Source organism: Hippopotamus amphibius, chromosome 12, assembly GCF_030028045.1.
Source record: "Hippopotamus amphibius kiboko isolate mHipAmp2 chromosome 12, mHipAmp2.hap2, whole genome shotgun sequence".
Classification (NCBI taxonomy): Eukaryota; Metazoa; Chordata; class Mammalia; order Artiodactyla; family Hippopotamidae; genus Hippopotamus; species Hippopotamus amphibius.
The window spans coordinates 29,756,228-29,771,164 of NC_080197.1; the positions used below are offsets into that span (position 1 = coordinate 29,756,228).

General features: G+C 41.5%; 1 protein-coding gene across 1 annotated transcript in view; it reads right to left on the reverse strand.

The window, feature by feature from the left end:
- LOC130833952 (tyrosine-protein phosphatase non-receptor type substrate 1-like) overlaps positions 1-14,937 on the reverse strand; it is a 106,499-nt gene that overhangs the window by 83,716 nt on the left and 7,846 nt on the right. The window contains exon 2 of the mRNA XM_057704070.1: positions 3,495-3,851. Within this exon, the coding sequence (XP_057560053.1) occupies positions 3,495-3,851 (357 nt within the window). The remainder of the gene's footprint in view (positions 1-3,494; positions 3,852-14,937) is intronic.

Here is a 14,937-nt window from a genome sequence, read left to right on the forward strand (position 1 = left end):
CAGTGCTGTCACTGATGGATGAGGACGCCAAGCCCCAATGTGGGGAGGGACACTTAAGAGGTCCCAGAGCCAGGATGGGGCAGAGCTGGGATGGAGGCCCAGGCAGGGGTACTCAGCCCAGGCTGTCCATAGCTGTGCACTGAGCTCAGTGACAACCTAACCCACCCCAACCCACCCCACCCAGGGCTTCCTAGATCCTCTCCAGTCATCACAGGCCTCTGAAAGGTAGCGTGATTACCACCATTTCACAGATGGGGAAACTGAGGACTAGAGGGAACTGAGATGTGCCCATGACCACACAGCCCAGGAAGCCAGCACCGTCAATCACTGAGGGGCTATCCTGTCACTAGGTCATTTTACCCTCAGGACATCCTGCAAGTGTTGATGTGAGGAAATGAGGCACAGCACAGGGACCTGTTATTCCACAGCCTTGAAATAACACCTCAATTTGGGGACCCCTACTCTGTGTTGGTGATTTAGACAGGGTGTCTCAAGTCCTTTCAACTCTCCTGAAAGGAGACCGTGATTATTACCATTTTATACATGAGAAAACTGAGGCTTAGAGAAAGGAAAGACAGTCTCCTCACCACCCTCCACTCTGTCCCAGTATGTCCTGTTGCCTTCAAGCTTTCATGTCCATTAACAAAGCAAGCACCCCACATTCACGAGCCCCCACACTGACCACCACCCTTCTATTTTCCCTCTGAGATTCTTAACTTCAAACAACTACAGGGAGGAGTGGCCTCCCAGTGCCCAGGACTGGAGACCCTGTAAAAACAAGGAGAAGACATGGGTCCTGACACCTGAGTCTAGAATAGGAACTCTTGCTAATGTAGGACACCCAGCACGCTTAGGGAACACCTTCCCCTCCTCATCCTCAGTCTGCAGAGCCAGGAATGGGTGTGCATGGTGCTGCTGGGATTGCAGTGGGCTGTCTCGGCTCTGTCCCCACTATCCTTCCCAAGCTGCTCCCACATGAGGCCCAGTGATGGAGCAACATCACAACAATGGGGAGAAAAACTGATGCTTTTGGGAGTGTTGAGCCCTGTCTTTTAAGAACAGGTTCATCAGGGCTTCCTAGGCAGTGCAGTGGTTAACAATCTGCCTGCCAATGCAGGGGACTCGGGTTTGATCCCTGCTCCAGGAAGATCTCACATGCCGTGGAGCAACTAAGCCCATGTGCCACAACTATTGAGCCCATGTGCCACAACTATTGAGCCCATGTACCACAACTACTGAAGCCCACATGCCTAGAGCCCATGCTCCGCAACAAGAGAAGCCACAGCAATAAGGAGCCCATGCACCACAACAAAGTCAACACAGCCAATAAATAAATAATAAATTTATATATATATATAAAAAGAACAGGTTCATCACATCAGGAGACATTGCAGTATCTGTTTGATCCAGGTTGTAAAGCTTAAGTTGCCTCTCACATTGGATTTTTTTTTTTTAATGTTTTTGCTGAAGAACAGAACAATGGAAGATTTTTAAAAGAGAGGGTTGAAGCTTTCTCCGCAGTTTGACAGCCTCATCAGGGTATACAGATAGCAGGACTGTGAATCAAGCTGCTTGGGGTTCAATCTTGGCTCCCCTACCGGCTCACAAATCAGGTCCCCTCTCTGAGCCTCAGTGTCCTCATCTGAAAAAGGCAACAGAGGATCCCCTCCCTCAGAGCCCTGGTTATAAGGAGTGAACGCCATGAGGAAGATTCAGCATCTACAGGCTGCTGCTCCCTGGCCCCTCCCCTCCCTCCTTTCTCCTCCAGGGAATCATCAGGGCAGGCAGCCTGGGGAAGAGGGTGAGCAGCCTCCAGGGAGGCAGCAGGTCTGAGTGGCGGTGGAGCCACCTACGACCCGTGATTGGCGGGGCAAGGGACCCACCATCTAGGAAGTTTAGTAATAGCTGCAAAATCAAGATAAGTCCACCTTCACTGCTGATGCCTGGAGTTTGGAGAACTTCATTTTTCACCATGACTAGGAGGGAAATTTGGCAATATGATCACACAAATGAAATACACATACTCTCTGATCTAGCAACGCCGCTTCCAGTGGGTATTTCCTCCGAGAGTAGAGTGACATGTGGAAAGGTTCTCCACTGCAGCGCTGTTTGAAGGTTAGGAACAACTGAGTATTGGTTAACAGGAGACTGTAAAATGAACGATTTTGTCTCCATACGCTGAATGTGAAGTAGCTGTTGAATCACTGGGCAGCTCTAGGTGCTGATGCAGAATGAGGGATTTGGGATCACATGGCTGAAAGTAGGGAGAGGTTTCCAGTCACCTCGGGACTCAGGGTCTGAATGCAAGGAGCAGTCTGAACCTTTGGGAAAGCAATGAAAATTGTCTGCTCAATGGTTATTTCAAGGAATTTTAATTTGGAACTTCTATGTGCCAGGCTCTTCCATGAAACCAGTTCCAATGCTGGTGCAAGAAGGAGCTTGGCCTGGAATCAGACTTGGTTCTGGACGGATCCCCTCACTCACTGACCATGGGACCGTGGTCTGGGCCCCTGTCACCTCTTGGCCTCAGGCCCCCATTTGTACATGGAGGGTTTGGGAGGATAGTGTCTACAGGTCCTTCCGGTGCTGACAGCCCAGGTTTCAGGAGTTAGAAAGAGGATCCACGATCTTTATGAGAAAACTCTAAATGAACCTTTGCTACCTCAGTGGGGCTGCCCCTAAGTCACTCACATGGGGAACCTCTTCCCTGGGAGGGACACTCTGAGATGACACAGCTCTGCTTGGAGCCTTCAGTGACTGTGAGTCAATCCTTGAATCACAGGAGGGTTTTCTCAACAGATGCCCAGGAGACACCCAACCTCTGGGCATCTCCTTCAAGCAGGGCCATCAGAGTAAATGCTGAACCCTATACCTCTGGGAAGTTCTTCTTAGGGTGATGGTTCTGAAGAGAAAAAAAAGAAACCCATTCTTCCCTCCCTGTCTGGATGGATTTCTCCTCTTGGGATGGGCTGAAGATATAAGTTTCAGGAGAGAAGAGCCCTTGACTGCTTTGTTCACTGCTGCTTCCACAGCATGCAGAGCAGGGCCTGGGACACAGTAGGTGCTCAATTCATGCTGAATAGAGAGAAGACTCAGCCACATTGAGGGGAGCACTCTCTGGAAGCAGGAGATGAGGTCTGGCCTGTGACAGGGCAAGGCACTCAGACTTTCAGTTCCCTCATGCCTGGAGCCAAAGGGCTGGAGGGGATTGAAAAGACAAGGGATAAGGATCCAGGCAGACTGCTTTCTAGACTTTTCCCCCCTTTTAACAGCCATGGGCCCTTCAGCAAATAGCATGACCCCCACAGGCCTCAACTTCCCTGATCTGTAGAAGGGAGTGACATCAGATCATGTCCAGATCATAATATAAGCACCCAATGCTGCCCCTGAAGTTTTTTTTTTTTTTTTTTTTTTTTTTTTTTTCTCAAAGAGTGGAGGGCATTGTTGTTCCCTTGTTGTCAGAGACCAGGGGACAAAGGACACCCAGGACATACCACTCACAGTGAGATGAGTGCCTGGTCCGGACTTAATCTCCGTGTCGTTAGGTTCTCCTTTCTTGAACTTCACACAGTAGTAGACACCAGTGTCTGCTGGGGTGATGCTACTGATGCGGATGGAAAAGTCCGTGTTGTTTCTCCTTGTAGTATCTGAAACCGTTGCTGCTCGGGGGAAGGGGCCTCCTTTTCGACTGTAGATTAACTCCCGTCCTGGCCCAGTTCCCCTGAACCACGCGACGGGCCCCACGGGGAGCAGGGAGGTAATGGTGCAGCGCAGCGTGGCCGTCTCTCCTGCTGCAACTGACACTGACCTCTCAGGCTGAATCACCTGCAGCTCGTCCTCACCTGCCACTCCTGGAGGGAAACACAATCCAGTTATTCATTCATCCTTATGTGATCTTGTAGGTTTTCTCAAGTGTTTATCAACAATGACCTTCACTGACTGAGTGCCCTTGAGCCAACCTTGAACTCAGCCCATTGCTTGTCCATTGCATGTAACCTGAACAATGAGCCTGTAGCATGAGACACTGATACAACCTCTAATATAAGAGAGGAACTGAGGCTCAGAGAGCTTAATGATGTGGCAGAGAATGGGTTTGAGTACTTGGCCCTCTCTGGAAGTCTCATGTTTCACCAAATACTTCTGACTCTTCACTTTTTGGCCTCACAGACTGTTGCACTTCTGGCCTGTGCATTAGGTGGGACCACATGCATTTTTTAGACACTGAGTTGTGAGGAGAACTGATGGATGAATTTGTAGGTTATTCATGTAACTGCAAGAACCTTTATGGACCAACGTCCCTCTTCCCCAGAGATCCAGACACTCATGGTGGGGTGGGCTCCAGCAACCTGGATACATGAGTGACAGTGACGTGCAGAGCTCCCAACACACAATGAACATTGAGTTTAAGAAGAAAGTAAAACATTGTTTCAAGTCCCTGGGATTTTTCCAGTGACATAGTCATGTTATATTAGTTACCTAAGGCTGCTGTAATAAATTATCAAACATTTCTTGGCTTAAAATGACAGTTTTATTATCTTACAATTGTCGATGTCAAAGGACCAAAAATGGTGTTACTGGATTAAAATGAAGGAGTCAGTTGGGCTTCAGTTCTTCTGGAGGCTCTGATCATTGCTCCTCCAAATTCTTGAGACTGTCTAGCCTCATGTTCTCATGGTTTCCATCTTCCTGTCTTGCTTCCATTGTCAGTTGTCCTCTAACTTTGGCTTTCCTGCCTCCTTATTATAAGCTTATATGAGGCCCACACTGATTATCTAGGATATTCTCCCCATAGCAAGAGTCTTAATCACTTTTAAAAAATCTCTCTTGTCATGTATAGTAAAATATTCACAAGTATTAGGACATGGATCTCTTTAGGGGGGTATTTTCTGTTGTTTTTATTTGTTTCCTTGATTTATAACTTTTTATATTGATGTATTATTGATTTACAATGTTGTATTAATTTCTGCTCTACAAAAATTGACTCAGTTATACACATAACATACATTCTTTTTTTTAAACATTCTTTTAAGATCTTTTCCATTATGATTTACCACAGGATACTGAATATAGTTCTCTGCGCTTTACAGTAGGACCTTGTTGTTTATCTTTTCCGTGTATGATACATTACATTTCCCCTACTTTCTCCCCCTCAGCAACCGCAAGTCTGTTCTCTATGCCCACGAGTCTGTTTGTGTTTCATAGACAGGTTCACTTGTGTCATCTTTTTTTTTGGCCACATGGTGCAGCTTGTAGGATCCTAGTTCTCTGATCAGGGTCACACCTGGGCCCCTGCACTGGAAGTATGGAGTCGTAATCACTGGACCCCCAAGGAATTCCCTGTGTCCTCTTTTCGATTCCACATATAAGTGACTTCATATGGTATTGATCTTTCTTTCTGACTTACTTCACTAAGTATGGTAATCTCTAGTTGTATCATGTTGCTGCAAACGGCAGTATTTTGTTTTTTTTTTTATGGCTGAGTATTATTCCATTGTATATATATACCACCTATTCTTTTTTTTTTCCAGTATTTTTTAAAGCAGTTTTGGGTTCACAGCAAAACTGAGAGCACAGTGCAGAGATTTCCCATACAGCCCTTCCACCATACATTCATAGTTTCTTTCACTGTCAACCTCCCCCGACAGGGTAGTGCATTTGTTACAACTGATGAGCCCGCATTTACACACCACCATAATCACCCAAAGTCCGTAGTTCACATTAGGATTCACTCTTGGTGTTGTATACTCTATGGGTTTAGACAAATGTATAATGACATGTATGCATCATTGTATTATCACACAGTGTATTTTCAATGCCTTAAAAATCCTCACTGCTCCACCTGTTCATCCATCCCCTCTACAACCACTCATCTTTTTTAAGATCTCCACAGTTTTGCCTTTTGCAGAGTGTCTAGTTGGAACCATACAGTATGTTACCTTTTCCAATTGGCTTCTTTCACTTAGTAATCTGCATCTAAGGTTCCTCCATGTTTTTCATGGCGTAATAGGTCATTTCTTTCTAGCACTGAATAATATTCCATTGGGTAGATTTACCGCAACTTATTTATCCGTTCATCTATGACATCTTGGTTGCTTCCAAGATATGGCAATTATGAATAAAGCTGCTATGAACATGGTGCTGCAGGTTTTCCTGTGGACATAAGTTTTCAACTCATTTAGTTAAATATCAAGAAATGTGATTGCTGGATTGCATGGTTACTGTATATTTAGTTTTGTAAGAAACTGACAAACTCTATTCCAAAGTGGCTGTGCCATTCTGCCTCCCGCCAGCAGTGAATGTAATTTCCTGTTACTCCATATGCTTGGCAGCATGTGGTGTTGTCAGTGTTCTGGATTATGGCCATTCTAATAGGTGAATAGTGGTATCTCATGTTCGTTTTAATTTGCATTTCACTGATGATAAATGATGTGGAGAATTTTTTCATGTGCTTATTTGCCATCCGTATTTTTTCTTTGATGGGGTGTCTATTCAGGCCTTGGCCCATTTATTAATCAGGTATTTTTTCATCACTGAGTTTTAAGAGTTCTTTGGAAATTTTGTTTTTGTCTTTTTTTTTTTTAACTTTAACTATGTTGGGTCTTCGTTGCTGCCCACGGGCTTTCTCTAGTTGTGGTGAGCGGAGGTTACTCGTTGCAGTGCATGGACTTCTCATTGACGTGGCTTCTCTTGTTGCAGAGCATGGGCTCTTGGCATGCAGCTTCAGTAGTCGCAGCAGGTGGGCCTAGTAGTTATGGCACACAGGCCCTAGAGCTGGTGGGATCAGTAGCTGTGGTTCACGGGCTCTAGAGTGCAGGCTCAGTAGTTACGGCAAGTGGGATTCGTTGCTCTGTGGCATGTGGGGTCTTCCCAGCCCAGGGGTCAAATCCATGTCCCCTGCATTGTCAGGCAGATTCTTAACCACTGAGCCACCAGGGAAGCCCCCTTTGTATATTTTGGGTAGTAGTCTTTATAAGATGTGTCTTTTGCAAATATTGTCTCCTAGTCTGTGGCTTATCCTCTCGTTTTCTTGATATTATCTTTTGCAGAGCAGACATTTTTAATCTAAAAAGTAGAGCTTGTCAATTATTTCTGTCACCCCCTCGATAACCTTGTGCTTTGGTATTTTACCTAAAAATTCATCACCAAACCCAAGGTCACCTAGATTTTTTCCTGTGTTGTCTTCTGGGAGTTTTATATTTTTGCATTTTACATTTAGGTATATAATCCATTTAGAGTTAATTTTTGTGAAATGTGTAAGGTCTATGTCTAGACTCTTTTTTTTTTCTGCATGTGAATGTGCAATTGTTCCAGCACCATTTTTTGAAAGCACTGTCTTTCCTCCATTGTATTGCCTTAGCTCCTTTTTCAAAGATCAGTTGACTTTTCTATGTAGGTCTATGTCTGTGCTCTCTATTCTGTTCCATTTTTCTGTTTTTGAGCTATTTTTCTTTTGCTTTGCTAATACCACACTGTCTTGATTACTGTTGCTTTCTAATAGTTCTTGAAGTCAGGTAGTATCAGTTTTCCAACTTTGTTTTTCTTCAATATCATGTTGGCTAATCTGTGTCTTTCACATCACTTTAGAATCAAGCTTTTGACATCTGCAAAATAACGTGCTAGGATTTTGATTGAAAGTACACTGAATATATAGATTCAGTAGGTAAGGATTGACACCTTGACAATATTGAGTCTTCTTATTCCTAAACATGGAATATCTCTCTATTTATTTACATTTTCGTGGATTTCATTCATCAGAGTTTTACAGTTTTCCTCATATAGATCTCATACATGTTTTGTTAGATTTATACTTAAGTACTTCATTTGGGGGATGCTAATGTAAGTTGTATTGTGATTTTGATTTCAAATTTCAATTGTTTACTTCTGGCATACAAGAAAGTGCTTGACTTTTGTGTATTAACCTTGTTTTCTGCAGTCTCGCTGTAATTCCTTCTTAATTCCAGGAGGGTTTTTTTGTGAATTCTTACAGATTTTCTGTGTAGATGGTTATGTCATCTGCAAACAAACACAATTTTATTTATTCCTTCTCAATCAGTAAACCTTTATAAAATTTTTCTTGTCTTATTGAATTATCTAGGACTTTCAGTAAAATGTTGAAAAAGTGGTGAGAGTGAAATTTTTGCCTTGTTCCTGATCTTAATAGGAGAAACTCTAGTTTCTCATCATTAAAATGATGTTTGCTATAGGTTTTTTGTATATATTTATTATCCAATTGAGGATGTTTCCCATTATTCTCAGTTTACTGAGAGTTTTTATTCACGAATAATGGATATTAGATTTTGTCATATGGGTTTTCAGCATCTCATATACTGATGTAATGTTGCTTTTTTAACTTGATGTGATGATTTACATTAATTGATTTTTTAAGCTCTTTATTGGAATATAATTTCTTTACACTCTTGTACCAGCTTTTGAGGTACACCAAAGTCAATCAGCTGTATTTATACATATATCCCCATATCCCCTCCCTCTTGCCACTCCCTCCCACCCTCCCTGTCCTGGCCCTTTAAGGCATCGCCCATCATTGAGTTGATCTCCCTTTGTTATACAGCAACTTCCCACTAGCTATCTATTTTAGAGTTGGTAGTGTATATATGTCTATGCTACTCTCTCACTTCGTCCCAGCTTCCCCTTTGCCCCCCGACTCCCTAACCCCGTGTACTTCAGTCCATTCTCTGCATCTGCATCTTTATTCTTGCCCTGTCACTAGGTTCATCAGTACCTTTTTATTTATTTTTTACTTTTTTATTTTTTGGTTCCAGAAATATGTGTTAACATACAGTATTTGTTTTACTCTTTCTGGATTACTTCACTGTGTGTCACAGACTCTAGGTCTATCCACCTCATTACATATAGCTCCATTTCATTCCTTTTATGGCTGAGTCATATTCCATTGTATATATGTGCCAAATCTTCTTTATCCATTCATCTGTTGATGGGCATTTAGGTTGCTTCCATGTCCTGGCTATTGTAAATAGTGCTGCAATGAACATTCTGGTACATGTTTCTTTTTGAATTATGGTTTTCTCTGGGTATATGCCCAGGAGTGGGATGACTGGATCCTATGGTAGTTCTATTTGTAGTTTTTTAAGAAACCTCCAAACTGTTTTCCATAGTGGCTATACCAACTTACATTCCCACCAACAGTGCAGGAGAGTTCCCTTTTCTCCACACCCTCTCCAACATTTATTGTTTCTAGATGTTTTGATGATGGCCATTCTGATCGGTGTGAGGTGATACCTCATTGTGGCTTTGACTTGCATTTCTCTGATGATGAGTGAGGTTGAGCATCTTTTCATGTGTTTGTTGGCCATCTGTATGTCTTTTTTGGAGAAATTTCTATTTAGGTCTTCTGCCCATTTGTGGATTGGGTTATTTGCATTTTTGGTATTAAACTGCATGAGCTGTTTGTATATTTGGAGATTAATCCTTTATCCGTTGCTTCATTGGCAAGTATTTTCTCCGATTCTGAGGGTTGTCTTCTTGCCATCTTTACAGTTTCTTTTGCTGTGCAGAAGCTTTTAAGTCTCATTAGGTCCCATTTGTTGATTCTTGATTTTATTTCCATTATTCTCACTTATTTTTTATCCATTCAACTGTCAATGGACTTTTATTTCCATGTCTTAGCTACTGCTAAAATGCTGCTATGAATAGGGGTGCATGTATGTTTTCGGATAAGAGTTTTGCTGGATATATGCCCAGGAATCATATTGCTGTATCATATGGCAAGGTTTCTGAGGAACCTCCATGCTGTTTTTCATAGTGGCTTTACCAACTTACATTCCCATCAACAGTGTAGGAGAGTTCCCTGTTCTACACATCCTTTCCAGCATTTGTTGTCTGTTAGAGATTTTAAGGAAGGCCATTCTGACCAGAGTGAGGTGAGGTGAGGTGAGTGAGGAGGTATCTCATTTTAGTTTTGATTTGCTTTTTTCTAATAATTAGCGAGCATCTTTTCATATACCTGTTGGCCATTGTATTTCTTCTTGGTAGAAATGTCTGCTTAGGTCTTCTGCCCATTTTTCTATTGGGTTGTTGGTTTTGTTGTTTTTGTTATTAAGTTGTATGAGCTGTTTGCATATTTTGGAAATTAACCCCTTATTGCTCACATGATTTGCAAATATTTTCTCCCATTCTGTACATCGTCTTTTTGTATTTTTTTTGGTTTCTTTTGCTCTGCAAAAGCTTATAAGCTTGGTTAGGTCCCATTTGTGTATTTTTGTTTTTGTTTCTATTGCCTTGGGAGACTGCCCTAAGAAAACATTGTTACAGTTAATGTCTGAGAATATTTTGCTTATGATCTCTTCTAGGAGTTTTATGGTGCCATGTCTCTAAGTTGTTAAGCTATTTTGAGTCTATTTTTCTGTATGGTGAAAGGGTGTGCTCTGACTTCATTAATTTACGTGTGATGGTCCAACTTTCCCAACACCACTTGCTGAAGAGACTGTCTTTTTCCCATTGCATATTCTTGCCTCCTTCGTCGAAGATTCAGATGTGGTGTATCACATTGATTGACTTGTGTATGTTGAATCCTCCTGTTGAACTTGGGATGAGTCCCTCTTGGTTGTGGTGCATGATTTTTTTATGTGTTGGATTCAGTTTGCTAATATTTTGTGGAGAATTTTTGCATCTATATTCATCAAAGATATTGGCTGGTAATTTTCTTTTTTGGTGGTGTCCTTGTCTGGTTTTAGTATCAGGGTGATGGTAATCTCATAGAATGGCTTTGGGAGTGTTCCCTCCTCTTCAATTTTTTGGAAGAGTTTGAGAAGGATCAGTATACATTCCTCTTTGTATGCTTGGTAGAATTTGCCTGTGAAGCCATCTGGTCCTAGACTTTTGTCTGTAGGGAGTTTTAAATTACAAATTCTATTTCACCTCTAGTGATTGGTCTATTCAAATATTTATTATCTATTTCTTCTTGGTTCAGTTTTGGTGGGCTGCATGTTTCTAGAAACTTGCCCATTTCTTCTAGGTTATGGAATGTGTTGGCATATAATTGTTCATAGTATTGCCTTATGGATTTTTGTCTTTCTGTGGCAATTGTTGTTAAGTTTTATTTTTATATTTGTGGCATTTGTTGTTATATTTGTTTTTCATTTCTTATTTTGTTTATTTGGGTTCTCTCTTTTCTTCTTGGTGAGCCTGGACAGAGGTTTGTCAATCTTGTTTACTCTGTCAAAGAACCAGCTCTTTGTTTTATTGATTTTTTTTGTTATATTTTTTAATCTCTATTTTATGTCCTCTCTGATCTTTAATATTTCCTTCCTTCTGCTGACTTTAAATTTCTTTTTCTAAACCTTCTAAGTTGTAAGTTAGGGTGTTTACTTGAGATTTTTCTTATTTTTTTGATGATGGCATGTATTACTGTGAACCTACCTCTAAGGACTTCTTTTGCTACATCCCATAGATTTTGTATGCTACTGTTTTCATTGTCATTTGTCTCAAGGCATTTTTTATTTAATTTCCTCTTTGATTTCATCTTTGCCCCATTGGTTTTTTAGTAGCATGTTGTTTGGTCTCCGTGTAATTCTTTTTCTCATTTCTTTTTTCTGTGTTTGATTTCTTATTTCTTGCCTTTGTCATCAGAAAAGATGCTTGAGATAATTTCTATACTCTGAAATTTGTTGGTGCTTCTTTTGTGCTCCAATATGTGGTCAGTTGTAGAGAACGTTCCATGTGCACTTCAAAAGAATGTGTATTCTGCTTTTTTTTTTTCTTTTGGATGTAATATCCTGAAAATGTCAATTGGGTTTAACTGTTCTTTTGTATCATTTAGATTCTCTGTTGCCTTATTGATTTTCTGTCTAGATCTCTCCACTGATGTGAATGGGGTGGTAAAGTCTCCTACAATTATTGCATTTCCACCAATTTCTCCCCTAATGGCTGTTAGTATTGATTTTATGTATCTGGGTCCACCTATATTAGGTGCATATATGTTGGCAAGTGTACAACCCTCTTCTTGAATTGATTCTTTTATTATTATATAGAGTGAGTCTTTATGTCCTTTGTTTTAAAATCCATTTTCTCTGATATGAGGACTGCAACCCCTGCTTTCTTGTCATTTCTGTTTGCATGAAGCATCTTTTCCCACCCAAACTTTCTATCCATGTGTGTCCTTTGCCCTAAAGTGGGTCTCTTGTAGGCAGTGTATTGTAGGCTTCTGTTTTTTTATCCACTTTGCCACTCCGTATCATTTTATTGAAGCATTCATTCTATTGATATCTAAGGTAATTATTGATAGATATATATTTATTGCCATTTTAAGCCTTGTTTTCCCATTGATTTTGTATTTCTTCTTTGCCCTTTTCTTTTCCTTTTTGTCTTTCCTTTTGTGAATTCATGATTTCCTTCCCTATTACACTTATGTTCTCTTCTTTTTGCTTTCTGTGAATCTATTGTGTGTTTTTGATTTGTGTCTACCCTGTTGTTCAAGTATGTGAATCCCTCCTATGTCTACTTGCCTTAGACGGGTGGTCATATAGAAACATAGTCTAGAAAATTAAAGAATGTACATTCTCTAACCCTCCTCCCCCACCCTTGATGATTTTGATGTCCTCTTTTATATCTTCATGTTCATCATTTTGCTGTTCATTATGGTTATCATCACTTTCATGGAAATTTTTTGATTTTTTTAATCTGTGTGCTACATTATTTAGCTGATTTGCTTTCCAGGTGTGATTTTCTCATTCCTATATATTCTTATTTCTTTTCTATTTAGAGAAAACCTTTCACTATTTGCTTTAGGATAGGTTTGGTATTGCTGTATTCTTTTAGCTTTCCCTTGCCTAAGAAATTCTTTCTCTCTCCTGCTATGCTAAATGATAATCTTGCTGGGTAGAATATCCTAGATTGCAGATTTTTCCCTTTCAGGACTTTGAATGTATCTTGTCACTGCCTTCTGGCCTACAACATTTCTGTAGAGAGATCAGCTGATAGTGCTATGGGGGTTCCCTTGTAATTAACACCTTTTTTTTTCCTCTTGCTGCCTTTAGAATCCTCTCTTTATCTTTAAATTTGCAATTTATTTTAGAATATGTCTTGATGTAGGTCTCTTTGGGTTCACCTTATTTGGGGCCCTCTGTGTTTCCTGTACCTGAGTCTCTGTTTCCTTCTTTACTTTTGGGAAGTCTTCAGCCCTAATTCCTTCAAATACATTTTCGATCCCCTTTTCTCTTTCTTCGCCTTCTGGAATCCCTGTTGTGCATAGATTAATGCCTGCTTTATATTATCCCATGGGTTGCTTATATTGGCTTCATTTTTTGTTTTCATTTGAGTTTCTGTCTGCTGTCTTGATTGGGTGATTTCCATTTTTCTGTCTTCCAAATCACTTATTCATTCGTCTGCATTATCCATTCTGTTATTCATTGCCTTTAGTTCTGTTTTTCTCTCAGCAGATGAGATTTCTAATTTTTCTTGGTTCCTTTTCATAGTTTCTAGTTCCTCTTTATAGTATTCTGCATTTCTGCTGATACTCTTTCTTAATTCCTTCAGTATTTTCATTATCCCCTTTTTGAAATTGTTGTCTATTAGATTAAAGAGGTCTGTATCATTGTTTGTTTTTTCAGGGGCAGTCCTTTATCTTTTACCTGGGAGTGGTTCCTCTGTTTCCTCATTATACTTATATTTCTCTTATTCTGTGAGTTGAGGAGAAGCAATTATCTACTGTGGCCCTGCAGTGCTATTTATACATGAGAGTGTCCCTGTGTAGCTTGTGTGGTTTTAATATTTGGTGCAAGGGCTGCTTTTAGAATGCATGCCTGTCACCTCTTTCCTCAGCACTTGCCAACCTTATTCCCTTGATGGGGGTGTGCAGATGTGGTGTCTGGTGCCTAGTCCTGGGGTTCTTGGTGGCCACGGTAGCTCATGTGTACCCCCGGAGCCTGCAATGGGAGTGGAGCTGGCGTGCAACCACTTCTGCAGTCTTTGAGGGCAGTAGCAATGGTCATGACCACTGCTCCTAAAGTCCAAAGGGTGGAGGTAGGTAGCTCACACCGCTCCTTGTGACTGCTCCTAAAGTGGGGAGGGGTGGGGCCAGGGACTCCCAGCCACTTCTGAAGAAAGTGGGTGGTGGCTGCTGTGACTGGTGATAGCTCCTGAAGCTCATGTAGGCGGTGTCCTGCAGCCTGAGAGTGCATGCAGGAAAAAAGGCTACAATGGAGGGTCCCACCCCCTCCCCTCAGGCACCCAGCAAACAATGGTGCATGTCCTCTAAGGCAGCCCAGGCTTCCTCTACTTATATGCACAGATGAGCCTGCAGCAGACTCCAGATTTTCAGGCTGTTTCCCCACAGCCCAACCCCAGTCCTTTCCCAGGATTTGATCTCTGAATACTGAGCTTCAAACCCAGCCCCCACCTGTACAAGCAGACAAACATTTCACGCTGGGTAATCCAAGCAGTTGCACTGACAATCTGTGCAGGTCTCTCTCTGTTCTAGCTACTGCAACCTGGTTGCTGTGTTCTCCTCTGAGGCTACAAAGCTCCCCATCTATCCTGACTGATCTCCCCACCAGTGAGGGGACTTCCCAGAGCAATGGAACTTTTCCTCTTTCACAGCTGCCTCCCAGAGACACAGGTCCCATCAGACTCCTTTCTCACTTTCCTTTTTTTTTCTTTTTTCTTTTGTCCTACCTGGTTGCTTGGGGATTTCCTTGCTCTTTCAGAATTCTGAGGTCTTCATTAAGTAGATATTAAGTAGATATTCCATGAGAATCATTCCACATGTAGATGTATTCTTGATATATTTGTGGGAGGAGATGAGCTACACATCCTACTACACCACAATCTTGATTGCTCCTCCAATGTCGTGGGCTAGATTCTGTCTACCACAACACATCTGCCCTGATAGTTACAGAAGTCAGTTGCCATATCAAAAAAACTCTGTATGTTTCATTGCAACACAGGATGAATAAGAAGACA